Source organism: Ambystoma mexicanum, chromosome 6q, assembly GCF_040938575.1.
Source record: "Ambystoma mexicanum isolate Mex_15411 chromosome 6q, UKY_AmexF1_1, whole genome shotgun sequence".
Taxonomy (NCBI): Eukaryota; Metazoa; Chordata; class Amphibia; order Caudata; family Ambystomatidae; genus Ambystoma; species Ambystoma mexicanum.
This window is the reverse complement of record NC_090937.1, coordinates 1,040,899,700-1,040,926,119: the sequence shown is the minus strand read 5'-3', so window position 1 is coordinate 1,040,926,119 and position 26,420 is coordinate 1,040,899,700. Positions and strand designations below refer to the sequence as shown.

The following is a 26,420-nucleotide window of genomic DNA, read 5'->3' as shown; positions in this document are numbered from 1 at the left end:
TGTTCTGCCTAATGTGTCATGCCTCATTCCATTAACGTTTTCCCTCCGCATGTGATCCTCCCAATGTACACCACCCCCATGAGGATTATTAGACTGTTGCTGCACCGCGCTGGCCCCATGAGAAAGATCCGCCAGTATGGGAGAAGGGACGATATCCAAGGATTGCTCACAATGTTAGGTGGCATATGACCGAAAACGCATTGCCCGAAAACACATTGCCCACATGCCATACATTACCAAGACTTCAACCCCTTTCCAAAGAGAGATGATATTCTAAATGTTGCTGTGCTGAACAGCTAACTGCTGTATTTCGGTCTGGAGCAACAAAGTATAAACACCAGGACAAGTTTAAATACACAACAGTTTTCAGTCATTTGCACCCAGGTAATTCAGGTAAAACACTATGTCCCTTACCTGGTCGTGCTAGACGTATTAAAGATAAGTAAATATTGTGGCAGTCCCTTTCCTGGGGAATGATGAGCTGGATTATCTGAAAGTTCTTGCATCGAATAAGCAAAGGGCATCCGGTGGCAGTGGTTGCCTGTTTTTCCACAGAGGAGATTTGGCTGTGAAGGACCTGGGGAAAAAAGAAACGACATAAATGGAAACTAAAACCAAATGGCACAGCGTAAGCTGCACTGCCGGCTTGAGAGGCTAAAACATTAAGGTGGTTGGTTTGTTTTCCAATCGGGTGGTGCAGGACAGAGGCATACAAGCCAAGTGACTTACTTCTATGCCTCCATTTTCCGCTTCAGCCCATTTTCATGCTATGACAAGGAGAAGGGGCACAGAGCAGAGTTAAACACCGCCCATGCTTTCCTTCTCCGGCGTATGTGAGCACTTCACACCTGCATGAGATTTTCATGCTTCTGTAAACCGAATGGATTCATATGGAGTCCACCTCGAATTAGCACCTGCCAGCAGCCAGATTCCCTCCTAACAATCCATTAATAAATTGCAACTGCAAAGAGTAATTTGCAGTAGGTGTTCACTTTTTTTGGGAAACGGAATGTAAAATTGAAGGGTAAAGGCGATTTCACCTCGTTTTACACTTAAGTTTTGCATTCTGCCTCACAAATATTTTAAATAGCATGCAGGGGGACCTGACAATATGTATGTGCAAACGCTGCTGGTCCCCTGCATGCAAATTTGCATTTAACAGAAAATGTCCCCCTAAATATAACAAACTGTTTCAGCCCCAGCAAGTCAAACAAAAACACAAGCATTCAGGCAAAAACAGTCTTTGAATTCCTTAGACATCACTTCTCTAAGGCTAGTGGGGAAACCATGGGCCCGATTACTAATCCCAGCCTGAGATGAGAGCAAGATCCATTCTATGCCTGGTTCTTCACAATGGTCAAAGTGTACAAAAAGGTAGTGGAACTATGTTCCCTGCTGGACACTACAGCCCCTGCTCCCCAAAAACCCCATCACCATGCCCCATCCCAAGTGCAATCCAACCCCCCCCCCCACTAAACAAACACACCTGCTATTTAAGGGAATGTTCAGTACAGTGTACTAAAGTGCAAGTTTCAACTTCTTCTGATATTTTTATTTTAAAAGTAACCATTCCCGAACGGGTCCTTTTTAAAATAAAAGTATAGGAACAGTAAAAATGTAGAGGAGCACTGCTACCGCCCACTGGTTCTTTGCTTTCTTTTTCTGGTGGTGTTCTGTTCTCTTTTCCTCCCATTTAACTAGCTGCTCATATGCTGTCTCATGAGCTTGAAATTGATCATCTTTACTATGGTGTTCCCCAGGGCTAAGTCCTTGAGCACCCCGCTTTTTTCTTTGCACACTATTCTGCTTTTTTATTATCCAATCATTGTTTTTTTTAAGGTCATTTCTATACTGAAGAGTCAGATCTTTTATCTTTCTCCTCCCTTTCTGACTCATTACAGACTTCTATTTTTGATTTCATTTTTGCTGTTATGCTCAGGGTGCTTTCTCCCGCTTATCTTAATCCTTTAAAAGTGAGATTCTCTTCTTCATGATTGTCGTCCTCCACCCTTTTCTTTTCATACTTATGCTTGTCCTCAGTCTCCCTATGCTCGTAATTTAAGTATTATCTTTGATCTTCTTTTTCTCATCCAATTTCCATTCTCACCCAGTGTGGTTGCTACCAGTTCTATAATATTTGCAAAATGTCGACATATGTTACTTTCTTAGCCACTAAGACTCTTATACTATGTTCTAATCTCGCCTTAATTACTGCTTTTCTCTTGTTGGGTTTCCTGCAGGTTCCTTTGCTACTTCTCAATTCATATTTAATTCTGCTTTCCGTGTACTTCCTCCCCACTCTCATATTGCTGCTTCTTCAGCCTCCACTCACTGGCTTCCCTTCCCCTCTCATCTTGTTTTGCTCTGCTTCATTTTGAGATATACCCATGGTCTTGCTCTTCCCTATTGCTCTTCTCTGGTATCAGACTATGTTTGTTTTCAAACACTCCTTAATTTATTGTCTTTGTTCCTCCCTGCGGACAATCTTGGTTTTGCTCTCTTGCACCCTAAACTCTGGAATGTCTCGGGAGGTTAGCTCAGGGGCGACATGCTCGACTTGGAAGCAAGACGACACAGAGCAACAGAGGTACGATCCCCACATCTGTGCTTAGAAACCGCTGGGTATTAAGCGCGTTATAAATAACCAATTATAATTGGTACCCGGCGTGATAAAAAAATAAAATCAGTTACCTCTGGTTGGCTGGATTCCAAGCCTTAACTGATGGCAATCACGATCACGCAATGGTGTGCAGCTTGCGTCCATCTGCCACGGCATTTTTGTTTGGCAATGGCCGCCATGGAAAGGGAGAATGGACTACATATAGTCCCTTCTCCCTTTCCATGACAGCCTTTTTTTTCTAATTTTTTTTCCTACTTTCTTCAATGGCCGCCATGGAAAGGGAGAAGGGACTACGAGTAGTCCCTGCTCCCCTTCCATGGTGGCCATTTTCTTTGTTTCTATGGCCTCCACGGAAACAGAAAACGGACTACGTTTTCTGTCTGCAGCAGCAATATTTTTATTACTTTTTTGCTTTTTTTCCGGCTGCGAAACGCAACGCGTCTTACAGCCGGGAAAAAAACATTAGTACCCCGGTCTAACAGGCCGCGGTACTAATGGCAATAAGCCCCTCGACGCCGTGCCATTACCACGTAAGGTAATGCCCCTGTGCACCGTCTCGGGGCTTATTGCCTCATTAATTATAAATATAATGCTCTACCTCTTCCTGTACGATCTTCTCCTAAGCTATCCAGTTTTTGTTCTTCTTTTACACAACATCTACTCTATTCATGTTTAATGAAATTGACCTTCATAATTGATCCCTTTGTAAATACTCCTTATTCTTTTGTAAGTTTGTGCAACTTTGTACAGTGCTTTGGTGATACATTTAAATAAATAATTCCAATAGCAAGCAGTATTTCATTAGAAAAGTGGGAGCAACAGAGACAAATAACCAGTTGATCTCAGATCTTTCCGACATTAGCAGGTTGACATTTCTATTCATAGCCCCAGTTTGGCCACTGCACTTTATAAAAATCGATGGTCTTTTCAGGACAGTAAAATCAAAACCTCAATAAAACAAAAACAAAAAGGACAAAAGAAACTAATGAGTAGGTTTAGAAAGGGGATTTGAAATCTTCACACAATTTTTCAAAAGCTTTTGTTTATCAATCTTTGTGTGCCCTCTATTTATTTATATGTGTTTTATTAGGCACTTTAACAATGAAAGTCCATACACACCAACTGAACTCTGTTTCAAAGCACCACGAGCATGGTAAGGGACTACAGGACACAGAAGAGAAGCAAACATTAGCCTAATGCTGAAATGGAATCCTTAAGGATGTAGTCATTAGAGCCGAAGATTCCTAAGGCACTGTGAGGAATTGTCATCTGGCAAAGGTGTAGAAGGCCTGACTTTATTTTTCATAACTGATCAAATGATGAAGGCTAGTCCATGTCAGAGAGGATAACCTGACAACCGGCTCCACCTTTCAGAAACTCCATGGCAAAAGCATAGTGTACACCTGTGCCCTGCTGGACCAGTACCCTGATCTGTAGCACCTGCTCTCCAGTGGACCAGAACTGGTTCAGACGGTCACAGGCACCGTTTTGGCAGCTGCAATGACAGCCAAGTCTCCGCAGCATAGAGGCTGCATTTAACATACGCACCTCTGTTCCAAAACTATATAACTATCAGAATTCCTATCCTTGTGGTACGTTAAACTGTAAATATAAGCCAATGGTACAAGGTATGGTGACTTGCAGCTCTCATAACTATCCAAGCCACAATTTGATAAACACATTTGTTTCAGCCGTAAGTCCAACTGAGCTGTAGAAGGGGTATGTGTATTCCTCCCAGCCAGGCCATCTCTGTTGCTCCCTGCAAGACTGTAGTTCTGGGGGTTGCCTCTCTTGGATCCTTTATGAGGTCAGTCAACACCCTCTCCAGTGAGACAGCCACTCCACAGGAAGCAGTGCTGGCAACAGGGATCAACGTGCATACAAAAGAAGTACAAAAACACGAGGGTGCAGCAGACCAAAAGGGGCTTTGATGCGATTCACAATGGAAGGGGTCTGGGTTAGCCTAGGCAGAGGAAGCACAGCCCAGCTGGAGGAAGGTTCTACCAACTTGTTTTCTCTCTTTACCTCTCTTCTTTTGTGGCCCCTCCACATCCTTTAAGACAAAGCACGTTGGGTGTGATGTCAGAAAGCAAAGTCCACTTGTTCCAGGAACAGGGATGGGACCCTTGACGTTTGATTGCTTTTGTCCAATCGCCTGCCCACTATTGCCTTTAAAATTGAGGGGGTCTCCCACTCAAGTCTCTGAATCATCTTTGGACTTCAACCCTTGAAGATTTCGTTTGAACCCTGTTGGGAGAGCAGTCCTTTCCAAAGTCCTCAAGTTGTGTTGATGACAGTCAGTCCAAAGCGGAAGCATGCTCTGTCCCCTAATCATCCCAAGGGCACATTGAGGGTGACCTGTGTGAGGAATCTGAGGGCATCCTCACTTCTTTCCCAAAGATATCCTCCTCTCAGTAGACCAGGGAAGGGCCACTTCTCTTGAATCCTGGCCCTGGGGGTGGATATGCGAGAGAGGATCACCTGGGTGGAGGAGACTTGGGGAGTGGTGATGCTGTACCTTGGGTGAGACGCGGTATCCCCAATTTCACTTTCATAATGAGACTTCTGTCCCTCAATCCTGTACAGTATTGTCAATTAGTTCCCTGGTGTTCCCCTAAAACATTCCACAAGAAATACCACTTTAGTACTGGGACAGGCAAGAGACCAACTAGAGAAACACACCCTCACTTTATTAACACACACACATACAGACATCAGTGGGACGAGGAGGAGGCCAGCAAGAGTAATACAGGACACCCGTTTTAACAGTGAGCAGTCTAGTTCTTTTTGCATCAATCATGGTGGTGGGAACTTTAAAAGCCAGAAGTATTGTGCAAATGGAGACAGCTGTGGAAGCAGGGCTGCGGACTGCTTGGCAAAAGCAGACCCCACTGGGAAAGCGGCATGGCAAGCGGAGCGCTCAAAACCCTTTGAAGAATGCAGAGTATATGCAGCGGGAAGCAAAGCTGAAAGACGCTGGAGGGAAGAACCAGCGTGGCCAGTCGAAGCGGTCAGATGAGGCTTGAGTTGCAGGAGAAGTATAGCTGGGTGAGCGGAGCAACAGAGAGCCGCTGAGAGGCTAAATGAGGCTCTGCGAGAGAGAGAGAGAGAGAGAGAGAGAGAGAGAGAGAGAAAGAGAGAGAGAGGGAGAGGTTGCAGGAGGCCTCAGAAATATGCCGTAACCTCTGAATGGAAGGTCAAGCAGGGGGGAAACCGGGCTGGCAGGAGAGCACTCAATGATTGAATCAACCCAAGTATTTCTTTGAATACAGAACCAAATGAAAACGAGAATACGCAGTTTTGAATACCAATCTGGGTGAAAGAAAGTTTGTAAAACATATTGATACAAGGAACTTTATGACATGAGAACTCAAGTATTGGCAAGAGCCACGAGAAGCATTAATGAAGAAGTATTGGCAAGAGCCAAGAGAATTCAAGGAGAATATAAGGAATTGTATGATTTGAGAAAACAATCATTGGCAAGAGCCTCAAAAGAAATTGGTGAACAATCATTAGCAAGAACCAAGAGTATTTAAGCAACTGTATGACATGAGAAACAAGCATTGGCAGGAGCCAGGAAAACACAACAAAGTGCAACAAGTGCATGGTGGCAAACCAGGCCATGATACAACATCAAGAGGATGTAATATGTGAGTGAATCAAGCTCTATTGTTAAACAGACAGTTGCAACGTGTTGGCTAAAAGGAAACAAGCCAGGTGTACCGGTTGTGTGTCCTGTAATGGTGGACCGTGTGATCCAACAACTGCACCTAGACCGAGTACACCCCTCTATGAAAAAGCCAATAAAAACAAACACAAAGAAGCATGTGTTTGAATAGCTTGTGTGACCTGAAATCAAGGAACTGCACTGAATATATGAACTGGTGAAAGGTAACCGTATCAGAAGAGTTGGGAAGTGTCCCAAGGATTGTGTTGTTTTGGAAAACTGAAATACTTGGACTCTTGGCGAAGGCAACCCCTGTATCGTAAGAAATGTCTTGAACTTAGGGAAGAGAAACCTGGTTACAAGCCAAGAGCTCTGAAAGCTTACTTATTTTGATGCGGACATCCCTACAAATGATATACATTTAGTTGTGAGGGCAGGTATAAGTTTTGGACACAGGCAGACATTTGCTATGGACTTCCTGACACAGACTATCCTTAGTGTCCTTTAGGTAGAGAATACCACCTTAGCAAAGGGCAAGTTACGCCTTTTTCTATCCACCCTGCATTTCTAGTTAATAAATGTTTATGGAACAAACCTTGATTGGTTGTCTGTGTCTGCTTAGAGATGTCTTCACACCTGCTGCTGTAGCAAGACCTGCTTCTCTGCTAGCCACAGTGATAGCCAGGACCTCACCGTGCTGAAGGGCCCCTGCAGGTGTGTGTCAGGCTCCCCTGTGTTTGGGAGCCCAAGAAAAGGACTACTCTTGCCACTGAGATCCTGGCGTGAGACTCACAGGTCCCGAGAGCCAAGACAGTTAGGATTCCTGCACATTTGCCTGCAAACTGTTGAGAGACATGATTAGAGCACATTGAACTCCATACAAATCAACAGGACTCTTCAGAGATGTCTTTGGCACTTACAGACTTACAAACCGCAGTACTGCACATTCGAAAATGTTCACTGCTACACTGCACCAGATGAAGCATGTCTTTGCCTCGGCTCAAGCAAAGAAACATTGCTACACCTGCACTGCTCGAAAGTTCACACCTCCAGCTTCTATACCGCCGAGCGAGTTGACGATTGAACCGACCCTGGTGTTGTTCCCGAGCTGCATCCTCTGAGCACCACATCAAACAGACTCTTCTTGTATATCCTGACATCAGCTAGTCTGCCGTTGTACCCAGACCGCCAAACCATGTTGTGATCTCCACAATCTGCATCGCTTGAACTGCGGCAACCTTCAGTTCAACCCCAACTCAACATCTGCTTGCTGCCTGGACCATGATGACTGCCACATTTCAGCCAAATCGAACTGCCAGTACAGCACAGTGATGCCTGGTTTGCCGTTGTCGAACCACCAAGACATTGCAAAGGTATCATTGTATACTGCGGATAATTGCCCCCCTGATCCAGTTTTGGGCTCTGGAGACTGGCTGGGTCACTTTACTCCCTTTTGCAAAAATAACATTCTTTTTAAAGAACTGTGTTTTTTAATGTCTTTCTCCGCTCATCTCATTTTCCAGAGTGCTGCATCTTGCTACGTTTGCATATTCTCTGTTCTTTCGACAGGGGTGGTTTTTAGTAGTGTTTTCTATTCAATTATTATTACAGATGGTGTGTTTAATCAAAGGTTATAGGTTTATAGAACCTTGATTGAACATTCACTTTTCTTTTCGACTGTTGTACTTTGCTGTGTGGGTTGCTATTGCTTCACATTTGCACCCCTCTTCAGAGTATAGCCTTCCCTCTGCCCACATTATCACACGAGGAATGCCTCTTAACTGTGTTTGTTTTACCCATCTGATTTGGTTCACTCTTGACTTGTAGAAATGTGAGGGTTGAGTAGGCCCTTTAGTCTCTACTACTGCTGCAGGACAGAAGACAATTTGTCACAGCCACAAAGGCCTGTTTTAAGTGCATGCTCCGTAAACACTTGTGAGGACAAATACTGTCGGTCAAAGACCAAAGGGGTCTGTCTGTAAATCTGGTATATCACCCAAAGGGGACAGAAACACACACATCTATTATTAAGACAACAAAGACACATCTACTATTTGCAGACTAGTTGTACGAAGACACAGGGGCCTTAGGAACAGTCCAACATAACAGAGGCAGACAGCAATTCTAACTGCCCCTGTTCCTGCCTCCACTTTTCCTAGGGGATGGCGGTGTGCTGCCTATCTATGAATGGACAGAATAAAAAAGAAAATTATGCTGCACACTAAGCGTCTCAATACATATACTTCAGTTCATATCTTAAGTGCATGCTCGACAGATCCAAGCAGAATGGCATTGTTCCTCCCGTATATAAATGTATAAATAAAATCTAATTGATGGTTCACTTTATGTAATGCTGCCGCTTTCAGAATTGTCATCCACCTCCCACTGAATCTCTTTTAGTTAAAAGTAGATGGGGTGATATTGCCAGCTGCAGAAGATCTCAGACTGTTGTTGAGTTTAGGGAGGGGAACCGCTTCCTCATAACACCAGACCTGTTTGTTGACTGTGCAGAGAACCTTGAATGTGATACTCCATTTTGCTGGAATACAATGGGAGTGATTGGAGAGTGGGGCTTACACAATGTATTCGTTTTAGGTGCACCACCATTCCCATTGCTTAGTTGCAGTTCTTTGTCTACTTTCTTTGAGAGGCCAATGTAAATGCTATTGCTGTAGTCTAGGCCTGTGAGAATTATGTGCATCTTATGTTCGCGACTCAGCATGGGGATGATTCTGCAGGCAGTATGATGGGTAGATGCATTGTCAATACATTTATTTGAGGGGTGAACGATAGAACTAGATCCAAGACCCCTCTTGTGTCTGCCTTTCAGTACCATTTGCAGGGGTTTTCTTCTTCAAGGTCGGACATTGGAAAGGTGGATATTGAAATTGCTAAACAACATTAACTTCATCTTATGGAGCAATTAAGCTAGATATCGTGTACCTTCATCAAACATGTGTTTGGTGTTTTGTGGCAGCCTTCCAAAACCGAAGGAGATTTGGGATTTGTATGTGCACATTTCTTGGTTGTAATTGCATGAAGTTTGGGCCCAGGCAAGTGGGGGGAACGATCATGTTTGATACCTGGGAAATAGAAAAGGACAGTGCCTAGGTTGAAGGGATCAGATTTATTTTTTACCGAAAATAATCTTAAGTGCTTCACTATAAAACAGACTTTAGGTCCCGGGTCAGAAAACATGTCCTTGTTAAGGTGCGCTCAATATTCCTCAGCCCAGTTTCACTGATCCTTAAGCATAATCTGTCTGGTCAAAGTATAGTAAAGGTTGCTTTACTACTGATAGACTATTACGAACAGCTCTTCGAATGCAACTGTAGAAGTCATGTTCTGATGGAATGCGAGACAGTGCCACTAAAAATCCTGAAGATCAAACCTTCAGGACAGAATCCAGAAAATGGCAGGCGAAGCCGTGCAGCGAAGGCAGTCTGCAAAGGCTGCGCTCCCTCTCTGCAGCTCTCCGCTGCCGTCCCCTGGAAACAGCCACAAGACGGAAGGTAAGGCACCCACTGCCTCCCATACCCACTTCCCACCCAATGCGTGTACTCACAGTGTAACCCGCCGTAATGCACTGCTCCGGTACCGTAGCAATATGCATAAGTTCCACTCCTCCCACTGCTACCCGCCCAGCCTCGCCACACGGAACGTGCATATTGGTATAGAATTTGTGCACTGGCGCCGCCTCCATCTACACATGCCGGCTCATATATCCAGCTTGCCGCCACGGACCACTGCCCTTTCACGCAAATGTACCCAAAGTCGCGTGCTTCCCATTGCTGACGCTCAGACTATGATGGGCCCTGCTGCCCTTGTTGCCCCATTTGCATTGCCTATGAATGTTGCTGCTGATATGATGATGGGCCCTACTGCCCTTGTTGCCCCAACTGCATTGCCTATGAATGTTGCTGCTGATATGATGATGGGCACTGCTGCCCTTGGTGCCCCAACTGCATTGCCTATGAATCCTGATGTTGTTATGATGATGGGCCCTGCTGCCCTTGTTGCCCCAACTGCATTGCCTATGGATGTTGCTGCTGACAATAGGATAGACCCTGCTGCCAAGTCTAACACACAGCCCACCAGCCTCCCCTTGACCAGCTTGAACTGCGCCCTAGTCAATGCACGCTCCATCCCTGCACACACGCTCGATGTACATGACCTTATCACTAGGGACAAGCTTGACCTGTTCTTTATCTGCGAGACATGGCTACAAGACACCTCTGGACCTGCCCTCTCACTGGCCATCCCTGACAGTTATACCATCTACAGACACGATAGGACAGGACAGAGGGGCGGAGGCGTGGCCATCATAGCCAAAGACTCTCTTGGCATTAGAAGAACCCAGGCAGAAATAGGCCTCAACTCAGACTACCTACCTATCAAAATCAAAATCTTCCACAATACTACCATTGCATTCCATCTAGTGTATCACCCCTCAGGTCCCTCAAACGACTTCCAGATGCCCTCATCCATTCGATCTCAGACAACTTGAAAAAACTTCAAAAGGTAATACTGCTGGGTGACATGAATTTAGGGCTCAACAACACCAAGGACCTCAACGCCCAATCCCTACAAAAGGCGTTAGTTAACCTAGGTTTTGACCAAGCTATCACCAAGCCTACACACATCAAAGGACGCACCTTAGATTGGGTGACACAACATAACTGCCCCATTCTCCTCCACGCCATATCTCCCATCCCCTTGTCTGACCATTTCTGCATCAACTTTCACATCGACACCTCACCAGGACCCGCAAGACCCGCCATCCTTCTTCCTGCAGGGCTCTCAAGGAGCTCTAAAAAACGGACAAAGGACTGGTCCTCCCGCATTTGCTCATCCCAGCACTTTTACCCCCTTTCCCTAATGATCCTACCCTCCTAGATAACACTCTCAGCCAAGCAATAACCACAGTGGTAGATGCCATCGCACCCCTCACCGCAACAAAAGCAAAAGAAACTAAGCATTCCAACGCATGGTTCTCACAAGAACTTGCTGATCTCCGCACTAAGAAAAGAGCGTTATTGGCAACATGGAAAAAGGACCCTTCCGAGTCAAACAAAACTGCTTTCAAATCTATATCCAGAGACTACAAAATAGCCACCACACAGGCTAAGGCAAACTCCTACAACACCAGCATCAGCAATGCGAAATCTGATTCTAAGGAAATCTTCACCATATTCAGGGAACGTGAGTCACCGTCCATTCCACCATCCACCATTACCAAGGATGAGCCCTGGTGCAACCAAATTCAAGCAGCCATGCTACACAAACTACATACCCTACATTCTAAAAAATTCTAGCTCACCAAAAAGCACTATCCGCTCTTCTTGAGCGCATATCGGCTCCTCCAGCCCAACTGCCAAACGCTCCCAGTCACATACCAAAATTTGCACACTCTAACATGACTGAATCTGAGGTCATTGCACTCATGAAATCCATTAAGCCATCCAATTGCAAGGGAGATACCTGCCCCTCCCACATTATCAGAGACTGTGCTCCTGCCTTGGCTCCCATTGTTACAGCCTTCATCAACTCATCATTTCAATCGTCGCATGTACCAAGATCCCTAAAAGAAGCCTGGGTTAAACCTCTCCTAAAAAAACCATCTCTCGACCCATCTATCCCACGGAACTACCGCCCCATCACAACCGTCCCCTTTCTGTTAAAGATTCTGGACAAAGCAGCCTACCTGCAGGTTCCAAAATGTATTGAAGACAACCACCTCCTTGGGCTTCGCCAGTCTGGCTTCTGCCCTCGACACGGTACCGAGACAGCACTACTTGACCTAAATAATCAAATAGATGACCTAAGAGATGCGGAAAAACCAGTTCTCCTCCTGCTTCTAGACCTCTCTGCGGCCTTCGACTTTGTCGAGCATAAAACGCTATGCCACCATCTCACAACCTCAGCCCACTTCTCAACCAAAGCGTGTGACTGGATCTCCTCGTTCCTTCAGGAGAGGGTAATGAAGGTCTTCTCAGACTCCGCCAACGCAACACCAAGCCCCATCAAATGCGGAGTCCCACAGGGCTCCTGCATAGCCCCCACACTCTACAACCTCTTCACGAGACCTCTCTTCAGGATACTAGACTCCCTGGGCATCTCATATACAAACTATGCAGATGATACATAGGTTCTCATCCCCCTGTCAGGTGACTACACCAAGGACTTGGACACACTCAACAGCATCTATGCCACCATTCAATCATGGATGGCTGAGAATTGGCTCGGTCTAAACTGCGATAAGACTGAACTCCTGCTTGTCGGCTCCCCACCCACTCTGGCCAAACTTGATACTAAATACCAATCCTTCACCCTGGACAATATTCCCATCAGAGTTTCTCAAACAATCAAAACACTGGGTGTGTACCTCGAGCCCAGCCTCACTACGGACAGACAGGTAAATGCCATTGCCTCATCCGCAGCATATCACTCCAAACTCATCAATGCCATCAGGCCCTTCCTATCACGGCAAAACTGCATCTCAATTGCCAGACCCATCATTGGCTCCAGAATGGATTATTGCAATGCTCTGTTCATTGGAACCTCCCAAAAATACCTCGCCAAACTCCAGATTGCCCAAAATGATGCCTTAAGAGCAGCTACTGGCACCTCTCGCAAGGAACACATCTCAGGGATCAGAAGGCAGGTACACTGGCTTCCCATCAAGGAAAGGGTGGTCTTCAAAACCTTGGCCCTTACACATAAGTGTCTTCATGACCAAGCCCCTCCCTATCTGACACAGAGGATAACTAGACAAACAGTCGCCAGACCCTCAAGGGCAGCCTAGGCCAACCACATCACTGTTCCACACACACGCAGAGTGCGTGCAGAAGGCACCAGCTTCTCCACTATGGCGGCTACCCTATGGAACAACCTCCCAGCTCAGATTAGATCAATCGACTCACACACAGCCTTCCGCAAGGCCTTAAAAACCAAGCTCTTTATCTAAAGAGCCTGTCATTCTAGGCATGTATTATTACTGTATTCACCATGTATAGGAGACTATATACCTAGACAAGAATATTAGTAACCAACTGTAAAGATCAATTTGTATCGTCTGTAACCATGCAAATGCACATAAGAGAATGTATTTAAACATACCTTTTTGGGGCCGCTTACTGTAACCCTCCCTCAAGCAAGCCCTCTTAAAATGTCCTTATAGCGCCTCATTGCCTGTGGGCTGTAGTGCACTCTACAAATGCTAAAATAATAAAAATAAATAAAAAGACACAAAAGGTTGGGCATATTTACAACACGCTCATGTGCTCTACTTAAGAAGATTGGAGTCTTTTAAAAAGCAATGAAAGAGAGTTAATGACCAGATAAGATGCAAGAATTAGATCACCTTAATCTGGATCAGAAGCCTGATTCAGAGGGCCACCTAGTCTTGACAGAAGGCAGTCTGAAAGGGGGGCAGCAGAAAAAAGACTGTTCATAGCACTTCCTGCACATACAAAATTCACTCGAGAAGAGATCTTTCAAGGCAGAGTTTTAAGTTTCCAGGTACCAACTTCACAGAACACGTTTGACCTACAGAAAAAGGCGAGGTATACTGTTTCACTCCAACAATAAAAATAATTGGCTTTAATTAAGTTCATAGCAGCCCAGATGAGCCACATGATGGTAAAATGTCTCTAATGCTTATTTGTTGATGGAAGGTTCGCACATTCAGGAATGCTGTCAGACATGCAAACCTCTGCTCAATTCCTGTGATAGGAAAATTGACAAAATGGTATTTTCGATAACGAACATTGAGACAACTTAGGAGTTCTAAAATCCAGATCCATCTCGCCCACCGTGAAAAATATTGGCCTTACTGGACGGCGAATCTTCCCTATGCAATTCATGATTATACATTATGTTTTCAAACAAGGAAAGTTACGAGATCTCCCAGTTCTAGTTCCCAGGTTTCCATCGCTCATACTGTTTTCAGTAGATAGTCTCTTCAGAATTTACCTTCAGCATTGCAGACACTGAGCGGATATTGTCTTCAATTAGTTCAAATAGCATTGGTTCTGCTAATCTGTTTCTAGCCTGACCGGTCTACTTACATTGGGCCTCATGAATTGTGAGTCAACAAGATCAGCAATTTGAAGGCGTTATTCTTTTGTTGCCATGTTCAGGCATCTACATTGGTGTATGCAGTGGCATTGGATCAATGCTTGTACTCACTTGTGTTTTCAGTTGTGCATATGGCTTGGTGAAAGTACTCGCACTCATCCACATGTCATTAACGAGATATGCAAGGGTGACATGAGGGGTGTCTGTCCGAGTGGCCTAGTCTGCAAATATGCCTCACAGCCAGTTTGTGTGTGTATCCATATGCGTCATCAAGACCTCATGTGTAGATTCAGGATATCTGGCATAGCAACATGTCACACATTAGCCTTCATCACAGGTCTAATGTATGAATGTCGATACGTGCTGCCTTTAACTTGCTTTGCTCCATCTCATCTGTGAAGTCCCCTTTCAAGCCAAAGTGAGCCTCAAACATGGGCGTGGCTTCATTTTTGCATCTACATAGCTCTCACTGCATCATTGCATCACATTTCCCAGCGTCTCCATGCAAGGGGAAAGGAGAGAATGCAAGTAACAAGGTGAATGGGTGAAGGGAGAGGGTGGGTAAGCGGAGACAGAGAGGAGGTAGAGCTGATAAGGTTGGGGGCAGTGAAGCTCCATAGCGAAACAAAAAAATTACAAACGTATTAAGTCTTGAGAAGGATCCCAAAAAATGGAAGAACAGGAATGGCCTCACCACCTACTGCCATCCTGTTGTGATTTGCCCCATCTATTTCTACATTCTCTTGCTCATAGTATTCAATCTGAACGTGCATGTCTGCATGGAGTGAGAATTCAGACAGATTGACAAACTTTGTTTAAAACCAATTAATCCACCAGGGACTACCTTCCTTCAACTGTCAAGAGCTGCTCATCCACTTTGCCAGTGGTCATTGCATACAGCCCCTGAAACACAAGCACCTAGTTTATAAACTTAAGGATCATGCACTTGAATTCCAGACCCTTGCCCAGCATTGAAACACAAGAATGTCACCAGGGTCTGCTCAGATGAAGGGGAATAGTGGAAAAGGGACAGTTTTCACTGTACTCAATAAAAATGAAAAAGAAGGTGGGGGGAAAACCATCGATTTGTAGACATCTTATTTCACAATATGTTTTAAACACCTAAAATGAAAAAAAAAACAGATAATTTCCAACCAACATACTTAATGTGCCAGTTATGCATCTCAGAATATATAAATATGTACAAAAGGTGTTTGATAACCCTAAACGTATCACAACTATCCCATAACCAAAGGGACTACAGCTATGTTAGATAGATTACGGGGTTGTCTGACGAGTCATTTGAGGGAGATCAATCATTGGCAAATAACATCCATAGCTCTCTGACCCACATGTCATCAATCGTATCAACCATCATAGCAAAACTGGAATTGAACCCTCCCTTAAAAAGGGAAAATAGCTAATTTCTGTCTCCCTAAATCTCTGTAAAATGTGCCAAAGCAATTGCCTTGCTATTTGGTTGACAATTAATGTAGAGATAGTTGACCCAACCTCAGTAATGAGTGGGAATAATAAACCCCCTATGTTGCAAGGTTGTAGTACCATAAAAGTTATTATCAAATTAATAATTAATATGCAAACAAGGTCCCAAATAAGGTCTTAAATACGGTTTTACACATTTCCCAGGTAGAAGTTGATAACAAGTTTGTTGGGGTAAACTACATGAAATGTACCCCCACCCCACTCGGCTGCCCCTTGTTCTGCCGATCAGAGAAGATTTAGGCAAACTAACCCAATCTTTAAAGCACAAGTCCAAAGTTGGATGAATAATTCAGTAGAATTTAAGGTTTGCAATGGGATAGCATACATATTTCTAGAAGGATTACTTGGGTTAGGCCTACAACTACATCGAGACCAGGTGATTGTGTTGCTCTTTTCATGGCCAATCTGGTTTTGATGAGGTAGTGTCTATATATGCCTCGTAACATTTGTAGGCCCAACAGTATTATTCTTATCCACCATCTTTAAATCCTTTGTCCATCTATAAGTAAAGTCAGTGTTGCCAAGTTTACATCTATGAGAAAGGACTCTTGGTCCATCTAATGGAGGTGAGCAATGAGAGGTGGACACAAAGTTGTAATGTTCTCAACATTAGCCATATTTTTTAAAAGAAAAATTGGTCTGGAAAAAGCCTAATTTGCCCTAACTAGAAGAGAATGTCCCTACCTCTGCCACTAAAACTAAAGTAAAGTGACCCTCTGTCCAAAATACATCCGACCCGCACACCAATATACAAAATCAAAAGGTACAATAGAATTTCTGTTTTCATTTCAACCAAATTGTGCAAACCATAACGTAAAATGGACGTTATGGTTGCAGGTAAAACCCAGAAAACCTCAGAAATTCGCCACTTATGGTAAGCTAAGCAACCATAACTCGCACCACCAACATTCACTGCTAAGACTAACAAACCAGGACATCAAAGATGACATCACAAATTTTATTGATGACATCACTGATGCTATCACATATCTGGCCCACTCGTTTTTGTTAGTGCAACTTAACCACAAAGTCTGTTTAATAACTCCTTTAGGAACCACCTTTCACAGTTAAAAAAATAGAACAAAAACTAAATCTTATAGACTCCATCTACTTTACATTTCTCAGTAAAGTACATAGACTCAATAAGTTTTTCCAACATTTCCATTAGCATTTTGTGTTATGCTATGTGAATAATGTGGTGTTCATCCCCCGTTCCAGCAATTGGAACGGGGGACAACAGCCTGCCAGGCCACGTTATTGGCCCAAGCAAAGCAAGGTCAGATAACGAGGGCCCCAGACCGTTATCCTCCGTACCAGCCCCTGCAATGAGGGATGAAGGCCATTAGCACCCCGGGTTGCCAAAGCGGTAACCCGGGGTGCAAAATATTTTTTTTTAATGGATTTTTCTTTCTACACCGGGATGCATGTAAAATGGCCACAATGGAAAGGGAAGTGGGGCTCCGTAAAGAGCCCCTCTTCCCTTTCCATGGCTGCCTGCAGAAGGCAAAGCGAGAACCCTTTGACCATATTAGCACCATATTAGCACAAGCACATTTTTTTCCCTTTCAAACCTATCCCAATTTTGAAAGACTTTGCCACATGGCCGGTCCCTGGTTGACATGGCCAATTTATCCGCATTGGTCAGCCCTCATGGTCATGGCCAGTAGCCAGTAGCCAGATTGTCTGGGTCATGATCTTATGCCATGACCCGGACAATCTGGCCACTGCCCATGGCCACATACCTCAGTCACAAAAGGTATATCACTATGTTTTGTACCTACATTACGCACTGTCAAAAATAAAACACGGACACATTTGCAAAACCATTCTTTCAGGTCCTTGCCAATGCTCCTTACACGGGTTTGCTGGAAATCCGCCCAGGTTTTATTTTTTCAGTAGTGTCAAAATGTACGTACATACAATAGTCGTACAAATTAGCGCCCACTTGACAAAATCCATTCAGACTTTGCACAAACATTCAAGGTTGGGTCAAATGGCAACAAAGTTAGAAGCCATCTAAAAATGTTGCGTCCCCCACTCTAATTTAGCCCAGTCTTGAAAAACTCCTACCAAACTTTACACAAATATTTAGATCTAGATCTAAAATCATTTTGCAAACCTTTGTGCAGATTCGTCAAATGGCACCATATTTATAAGCCTTTAAAATATGTTAGACCACCCTCTAATTTTGCCCCCTCTTGATGAAATCCCACCAAAGTTTGCAAAAACATCTATATCTGAAATCGTTTTTCAAACTTTTGTGCAGATTCGTCAAATTGCACCACAGTTATAAGCCTTTACAATATTTTGATACCCCCACTAATCACTTTTTCCCCTCTTGACAAAACAGCACCACACTGTACTAGAAAAAGGGTTTTCTTTCATTCCGATGAAGAATCCACCAAGGATGCATGCAGAGATAGAACTCCACCAGTTCTTTTGAAAAGTATGTTTGAAAGATTTTTTGGGCTCAGACACCAGTGAGGCTACAGCCAGCGAGGGAGCCCATCCCTTTAGACCAAAGTCTGCATTTACACTATTGAATCATATGGTCTCTAAAGAGACTATTATCTTTGAGAAAGCTGTCCTTAACCAATTCCATTCTATCGCTGATTGTGTGGATCATAAACATAACTCTAGCTTCAACTTTAACCAAACCGAATGGGACCACCTTTTGCGATTGATGAGTCCTTGGTGATTAAAAAATCAGATACAAAAGGGGGGTATTGTTGTCTGGGATGTGGATAAATAGGACATTGATGTATTAAGGCAACTGAAGAATGGTGATCAGTTTTGTTTTTAAATTTTGAGGTGACCCTATGAGCACTATACAGAAAGAGATATTTCAGGTCTCTCCAGGAGCCTTCCAAGCAGGATGCTGGAGTAAGAAAGAATTTGATTTCCCCAACCCAGATAGTGTGAGAACTCTGTTATTCTATATACTACCAAAAGTCCACAAGGACCCCTCGAGCCCACCGGGACACCCTATTGTGTCATTTTGCGGCTCCATTTTGGAGCCAATTGGGCAGTTCCTAGACTTTTTTCTTAATCCATTGGTGATGAAGTCTCTCACATACCTAGCAGAATCTACAGACATAATAAAGTAAGTAGAATGAGTAACATTTGACCCTACTACTGATGTCCTTGTTACTTTTGAAGTAGTCTCACTATACCCCCAATATGGCCCAAAGAGAATCATTATCCATAATGAACAATTTTCTAGAAGAAAGAGAAAGACCTATCCAAGCATCGAGCGATTTGTTGATTGAGCTGTTGTAAATTGTGTTAACCAAGAATTTCTTTGGTTTAAAAAATTAATATTATAGGCAGATAAAGGGTATGGCAATGGGTGCGGTCTTTGCCGCCAATTTTGCCCCTCTTTATATATGGAAGTTCAAACAGCTATTCCTCTTGGCTGATAATCATTATAAATTGGCTCTCAAATTGTATAAATGTTACATTGATGATGTTTTCATCATCTGGGACACATGAAAAGGTGATATTAGTCTTTTTCAAGATTGCATCAATTCTATGAACTCTAACTTGAGATTCACTATGCATTCGGACCCACGACAGATTGCATTTTTGGATCTATTGATTAAAGAAAAAGGTGGTAATTTAGTGGTAGATCTATTCCGTGGTAGATCTAGTGGTAGATCTATATGCTTATAATCCTAACCGATTCTATTGAAATGTGCTCCCAGTCTCTAACACTGGTCGTCTACAGACCATTAGACTGCTGTATTGTGCCCCTTGGTCGCCTACAGACCTTCTAGATTGATGTATTGTGCCCTCTGGTCATCTACAGACCACCTAGACTGCTGTATTGTGCCCTTTGGTCGTCTACAGACCATCTAGACTGTTGTATTGTGCCCTTTGGTCGCCTACAGACCATTTAGACTGCTGTATTGTGCCCTTTGGTCGTCTACAGACCATCTAGACTGTTGTATTGTGCCCTTTGGTCGTCTACAGACCAAATTAGACTGCTGTATTGTGCCCTTTGGTCGCCTACAGACCATCTAGACTGTTGTATTGTGCCCTTTGGTCGCCTACAGACCATTTAGACTGCTGTATTGTGCCCTTTGGTCGTCTACAGACCATCTAGACTGTTGTATTGTGCCCGTTGGTCGTCTACAGACCATCTAGACTGTTGTATTGTGCCCTTTGGTCGCCTACAGACCATTTAGACTGCTGTATTGTGCCCTTTGGTCGTCTACAGACCATCTAGACTGTTGTATTGTGCCCTCTGGTCGTCTACAGACCAAATTAGACTGCTGTATTGTGCCCTTTGGTCGCCTACAGACCATCTAGACTGTTGTATTGTGCCCTTTGGTCGCCTACAGACCATTTAGACTGCTGTATTGTGCCCTTTGGTCGTCTACAGACCATCTAGACTGTTGTATTGTGCCCGTTGGTCGTCTACAGACCATCTAGACTGTTGTATTGTGCCCTTTGGTCGTCTATAGACCATCTAGACTGCTGTATTGTGCCCTTTGGTCGTCTACAGACCAAATTAGACTGCTGTATTGTGCCCTCTGGTCGCCTACAGACCATTTAGACTGCTGTATTGTGCCCTTTGGTCGCCTACAGACCATTAGACTGCTGTATTGTGCCCCTTGGTCGCCTACAGACCACTTTGAGGAGCTAGCGCGGCACCTTATGGTCGCAGCTCGCCCTGACACTAATCCAATATGCAAATTTGGTTGCCCCTCATCATGTTCCCGTTTTGCATTCTCCCCAGCCTCACACCCTGCTTGGGCCACTACTACCGGCCCCATAATAACGGTCTCAGCAAGCCGGCATGCCCCCGGCATCACCCTATCCCTTGTCCTACACCATTCCTTCCCTCTACTCCCCCATTCCCAAATAACGCAAGTCTCACCCCCAGGACCTATCAGAATACAAGCTCACACGTATTGCCCATCTCAGAGTCACCTCACCACGGCCATACCGAAAAATTCTCTAACCCCGTGATAGGTGTAGCAAGACACTTCCGATTAAGGTCTCGTACCTTCAACCACCCCAACCCAGTCAAATATGAACACACACCTCCCAAACAAACTAGGCCCAGAGCTCTTCCCCCTCATCAAAACCATACTCCTAGCCAGAAACCCAACACTACTTCCAAACCAGCTCCAGACACCCCCAACAAATCACTATCCACCTTCAAAGGAGCGCTCATCAATGCCCGCTCCTTAGGGGCACATGCTATAGAAGTGCACGACCTCATTATGGAATCACAGCTCGACATACTAGTAATCACAGAGTCCTGGCTCCATCAAGCATCAGGTCCCCTACTAACTCTGGCAATCCCACCCGACTACACCATATTTAGAACAGATAGGACCCACTCACAAGGAGGAGGTGTCGCTATTATAGCCAAGACTAAATTACAGCTTAGATCATGTCCCATCGAAAGTATAGAAGGGTATGAAACACTACTCGTAAAATTTCCCATAAATGCTAAAACTACTATTAATTTAATAGTAATTTATAGAGCACCTAGCCCTAACAACCACCCAGAGACTGAAATTCCGTTGCTATTAGCTCCACTAATAAAACCTAGCTCGAAATACATCATCCTGGGTGACCTCAACCTAGGTTTCAATGATAGCCAAGATGCCAAAGCAGAATCACTTCATTCCGCCCTGAAGGACATGGGTTTCAGCCAACTAGTTAATGCACCCACACATATCAAAGGCAGGACCCTTGACTGGATCCTCTCCCTTAATACACCCATAACCATTGACGCCATCTCCCCTCTCACTTGGTCCGATCACCATAATATTGTATTTACTATCAATCCCTCCGAACCCATACAAAAGAAACCTAAAACCATGATTACCTATGAAACTAGAAACGCCCGCAAACTCACGCCAGAAAACCTCACGCCTCCTCTTTCAAAAATCCTAGATTCCACCTCGATCACTAGTGACAACCCCTGTCTCCTAGCTGACATATATCACAACTGCCTCACTGAAACCATTAATGCCATAGCACCGCTCACCACCAAGGCAAAACGCTCAGACAAGCGATCTAGCTTCTGGTTCAATGAGGATCTTATCGCCCTCAGAAGAACCAAACGCGCGCGTGAACATACCTACAGAAAGCATCCTACTGCAGAGGCAGAAAAAGCCTACCAAGAAATAAACAAAACCTATAAAACAGCTACTATTACTTATAAATCTAATGCGTACAACAATAGGATCAACAATGCCACCTCAGACACCAAGGAATTATTTGCCATTTTAAAAGAATTGGAAAACCCCACCCCAGCCATAAACCCAACCATCCCCAGCAAGGAATGGTGCACCACTATTCAAGACGCACTAACAGCCAAAATTGAACTACTCCAAATAAAAATCACATCTAAAAAACAATCACTAGCCGATAAACCTGCCCTCCTTAATCTAAATCGACCACACCAGGAATTCACCAGCTCCCCATTCCAGTTCACACCAGTATCCCAAAACGTAGTGTTTGACACCATCGCCAAACTCAAAGCCTCCAATTGCAGAGGCGATTCTGTCCCCGCATCAGTAGTCAAATCCTGTGCCCACACCCTCACCCCTATTATCACCAACTTCGTGAACGCTTCCTTCAATGCCAACCTAGTACCAGCCAGCATCAAAGAAGCCTGGGTCACCCCTCTCCTGAAAAAACCTACCCTAGACCCTACGGTGCCCACTAATTACAGGCCAATAACAACTGTCCCATTTCTCCTCAAAATATTGGACAAACTAGCTTACAACCAAGTCCAAACTCACCTCGAACAAAACCACCTCCTTGGCACGAGGCAATCAGGTTTCCGCCCCAACCATAGCACAGAAACGGCGCTCCTTGACTTAAAAATCCAGATGGATACCATCAGAGACTCAGGAAAACTCTGCATCCTCCTCCTACTCGATCTCTCCGCAGCGTTTGATTTAGTAGACCATAATAAACTGTGTGCCACACTAGCGAAAGACTTTAACTTCTCCACCGAAGCTACTACCTGGATCAAATCTTTTCTTGCTGACCGCACCTCCAGGGTCGCCATAGGTAAAGAAGCCGCCAACCCAATCATAGTACCCATTGGTGTCCCCCAAGGGTCCTGTCTCTCACCAACATTATACAATGCATACACTAAACTCCTCTTCTCAGCGCTAGACGACATGGGTGTCATCTACACCAACTTTGCAGATGACACCCAGATCCTCATCCCTTTATCGGGAGATTACACTGAAGACACCGACACTATCAATAAAATATATGCCATAATCCAAAATTGGATGGCACTAAACAGCCTCTGCCTCAATGATGAGAAGACTGAGGTTCTCATTGTGGGCTCCCAATCCAAAATAGAAGCCTTACACCCTGATTACTCATCCATCAACATTGATGGCACAAACATATCAGTACTCAAACAAGTCAAAACACTAGGTGTCTACCTTGATGCCAACCTCACCATGACCAAGCACATTAACGCCCTTTCCTCCTCTACTTCCTACACCGCTAAACTTATTGCTCTCAGTCGCCAATTCTTGACACCCACTAACTGTATCACGCTGGCAAGAGCTTTAATCTTATCCAGACTCGACTACTGCAACGTACTCTACCTGGGCACCTCAAAAGCCAATCTAAACAAACTACAGCTTATTCAGAATAAAGCCCTTCGGGCGGCCCTTGGAATAAGGAAGTCAGATCATATCTCAAATATTAGAAGAAACCATCACTGGCTCCCCATCAAAGCCAGGGTCACATTCAAAGCCCTGTGCGTCACATACAAATGCATCCACTCATGTGTCCCCATCTACCTCAACCACGCCATCACCAAAAAAGTATCAAAGAGAACCCTCAGATCTAACAGTCAACTACTCCTAGCCATCCCCCGATACAAGACTACCAAGGCAGGAGGCAGTAGTTTCCAATATCTCGCACCCACATATTGGAACACTCTTCCCCTCCCCATCAAAAATGAGCAAACGTTCGCAGGCTTCAAGAAATCTCTGAAAACGTGGCTATTTAACCAAGACTAAAAGCCTCTTCCATGCTTCAGGAAATATCACTGTATTTAAGCCCTGCATTTAAAGTTTTCATGTATGATTATTTTGTATTCACATGCACTGCGCCCGACTGGCAATTTCCAAGAAATGTTTTAACTAAGCTGTCTGTAACATCGCCGTGGTACCTAAGGGTTTGGGCGAGTAACAAATGCAATAAATAAATAAAATAAATAAAATGAAACTGACTGAAATAAGACTAATTATACTAGCTTGAAGGACTTTACAATGAAATCTCATTGAAGACCGTTTTTCAAAAGGGGATATCCTATGAAATTATTAAGAAAGTTTTTAAAAAAAGAGCTAAACATCAACCCAGAGATAATCTTCTATGCAAAAATATTATGAAATACAAGGTGAATAACTATCTGGTATGTGCTATGCCTTTAATGCTCGTCACATAATACTCACCACAATGAGATCAGGAAAGCGATTTCCAAACATTGGCACTTACTGCAGTTGGAAAACTCCAATTTGCCTTGTGCCTTGTTTGTATACAAAAAAGGAAAGAATTTGAGGTAACAGTTGTCCTGTGCATATAGAATCTCTAAACCTAGACCTTTGACCATCACCTCCATGTGGGGGATGGAACAAGTGACAGGCCTTTTTCCATGTGGTGGCTCTAGTAGTTGGAGATCAACATCTGCACTTTTATCATCATTAACAACAAGACATGGACTTTAAGAGGCCATACTACTTGTAGCAGTAGCAAAGTGATCTATGCTGTCACATGTCCCTTTGCGAAGACTTATATAGGTAAAGCTTCCAGGACTCTGAAAACTAGGATCACAGAACATAGGTCCAGATTTAGGACACAGAGCTTAATATCAACACTGGTTACCCATTTCTTGGCTGAGACACATGGTCCTGATGATTTTAAATGGTGGCCAATCAAAAGGTCTACAGCAATGATGGTCATAATACATCTGCCAAACTTGCCCAAAGTGAACAATGGTCGATGAAACATACTCAGAGCCACATTAGTGGCCTAAATAATCAGGAATAATGGAAACAGTCTCTGTGAAAATAGTTTATCAGGGTTGGCTATTTTGACTGCCACCTTTGGTATTTTTACCATGCTCTCACGTTGTGGCAGTTTGAGAGTCCCCAGTTTGGGGCAGTGGTTCTTAGCCACGTTGAGTGGAGATTGCAGTATGGAATCCACAAATCGCAGGCTCTTTGCCTTGAATTGGACATACTGGGTGAGCGTCTGTCATTGTTAGACTGTGCTGCAGCCTGCGTGCAATGTACTAATTGGGCTTTTTTTAATAGACTTCTATAACTGTTAATTGCTTTGAATTTGTAGGCATTTAAATAGCTGTTGCTTTTCTAACTATCATGGCCTATAAATAAACAAATTTGTGAAACTGGTGCGCAATGGCAATATTAAGGGGCATTCTATCCCTGGGAGCTATCTCCGTAGAAGGTTATGGATTTGTAGAACATGGCGGCCATTAGTATGGGTGAATGTGTGTCATTTAGCGTGCGACTTGGATATGTAGAGTATCAGGTGTTTGTATTTTAACTGGACCTTCAATACTGGTTCAGCGTTAGCTGGCGCCTTTCGTGTGCCATCTCCCTCACGTTGGCCTGTATTTCTTATGTGGTAAGTACCGCGTTTATTCTAACTTTGAGGAACGCGATGTCTGTGTATATGTTTGCAGAGTTTGTTAAATATGCTTGTGCACATATTGTTACAGATGCTCCCGCTATGGAGTACACGCTATGTATAATGTGATATGAATTTCGTTCACCACCAGTATCTGGCCGCAGCCATGCGAGCAATGCATGCGGTTGAGGTATGTGGGTTTTACTGCTTGGTCCGCCCGAGTTACTTGTGTATTGTGAATTTTATCCATTGAAAGATAACTAGAGGATATTTACCTGAGATTTACCTGAGGCCCACGTTAGAATCTAAAATGATAGCCAACATTAATAGCCCTTTCTTTATATAAACTTCTAGGAGCAAAATTGGGAATGATTGATGGGTGAAAGAGAGAAGGCATATTTTTAATGGTATGTGTGTTTTTTGTATTTTGTTTTTTTAGAGCCAAGAGGGAACATAGGACTTGCCTGAGGACATATAGCCCTGCTGGAAGAATTATACTGGGATAGCTCCCTGGCACAGCTAGGTCCTAACAAGACGGACATCATTTCACGTGCTGTTCTAGAGGATTGTTCCATCGAAACTGGTAAAAGGGAAGGGTTACACTATGTTATGGGGAACGATCAAGAAGTAAGGTTCAGGATATGTTCTTCCTCCAACCACCTTCTAGTAGCCCACCATTCATAGTAGTGGATCTGCATTCATATCAATGTTTTGTGTATTTATGTGAATTTGCACATGCATCTATGTATGATTTTGAGAACTGATACATATTTGTAAACGGTTTTGTAAGCACTGTTCGCACTTAGTTTGATCTCTTTTTTATGGAGATGCTTTATGAACTCTGATTATTGTTACAACATTATGTGTGCATTAATGTGAAGTTGCAGCTTCTTCTCTTAT

General features: G+C 43.9%; 1 protein-coding gene across 2 annotated transcripts in view; it reads right to left on the bottom strand.

Moving 5' to 3' along the window:
- MTMR7 (myotubularin related protein 7) overlaps positions 1-26,420 on the bottom strand; it is a 591,157-nt gene that overhangs the window by 472,171 nt on the left and 92,566 nt on the right. For both annotated transcript variants that reach the window (XM_069631578.1, XM_069631577.1), the window contains exon 3: positions 415-577. In XM_069631578.1, coding sequence (XP_069487679.1) covers positions 415-577 — 163 coding nt within the window. The remainder of the gene's footprint in view (positions 1-414; positions 578-26,420) is intronic.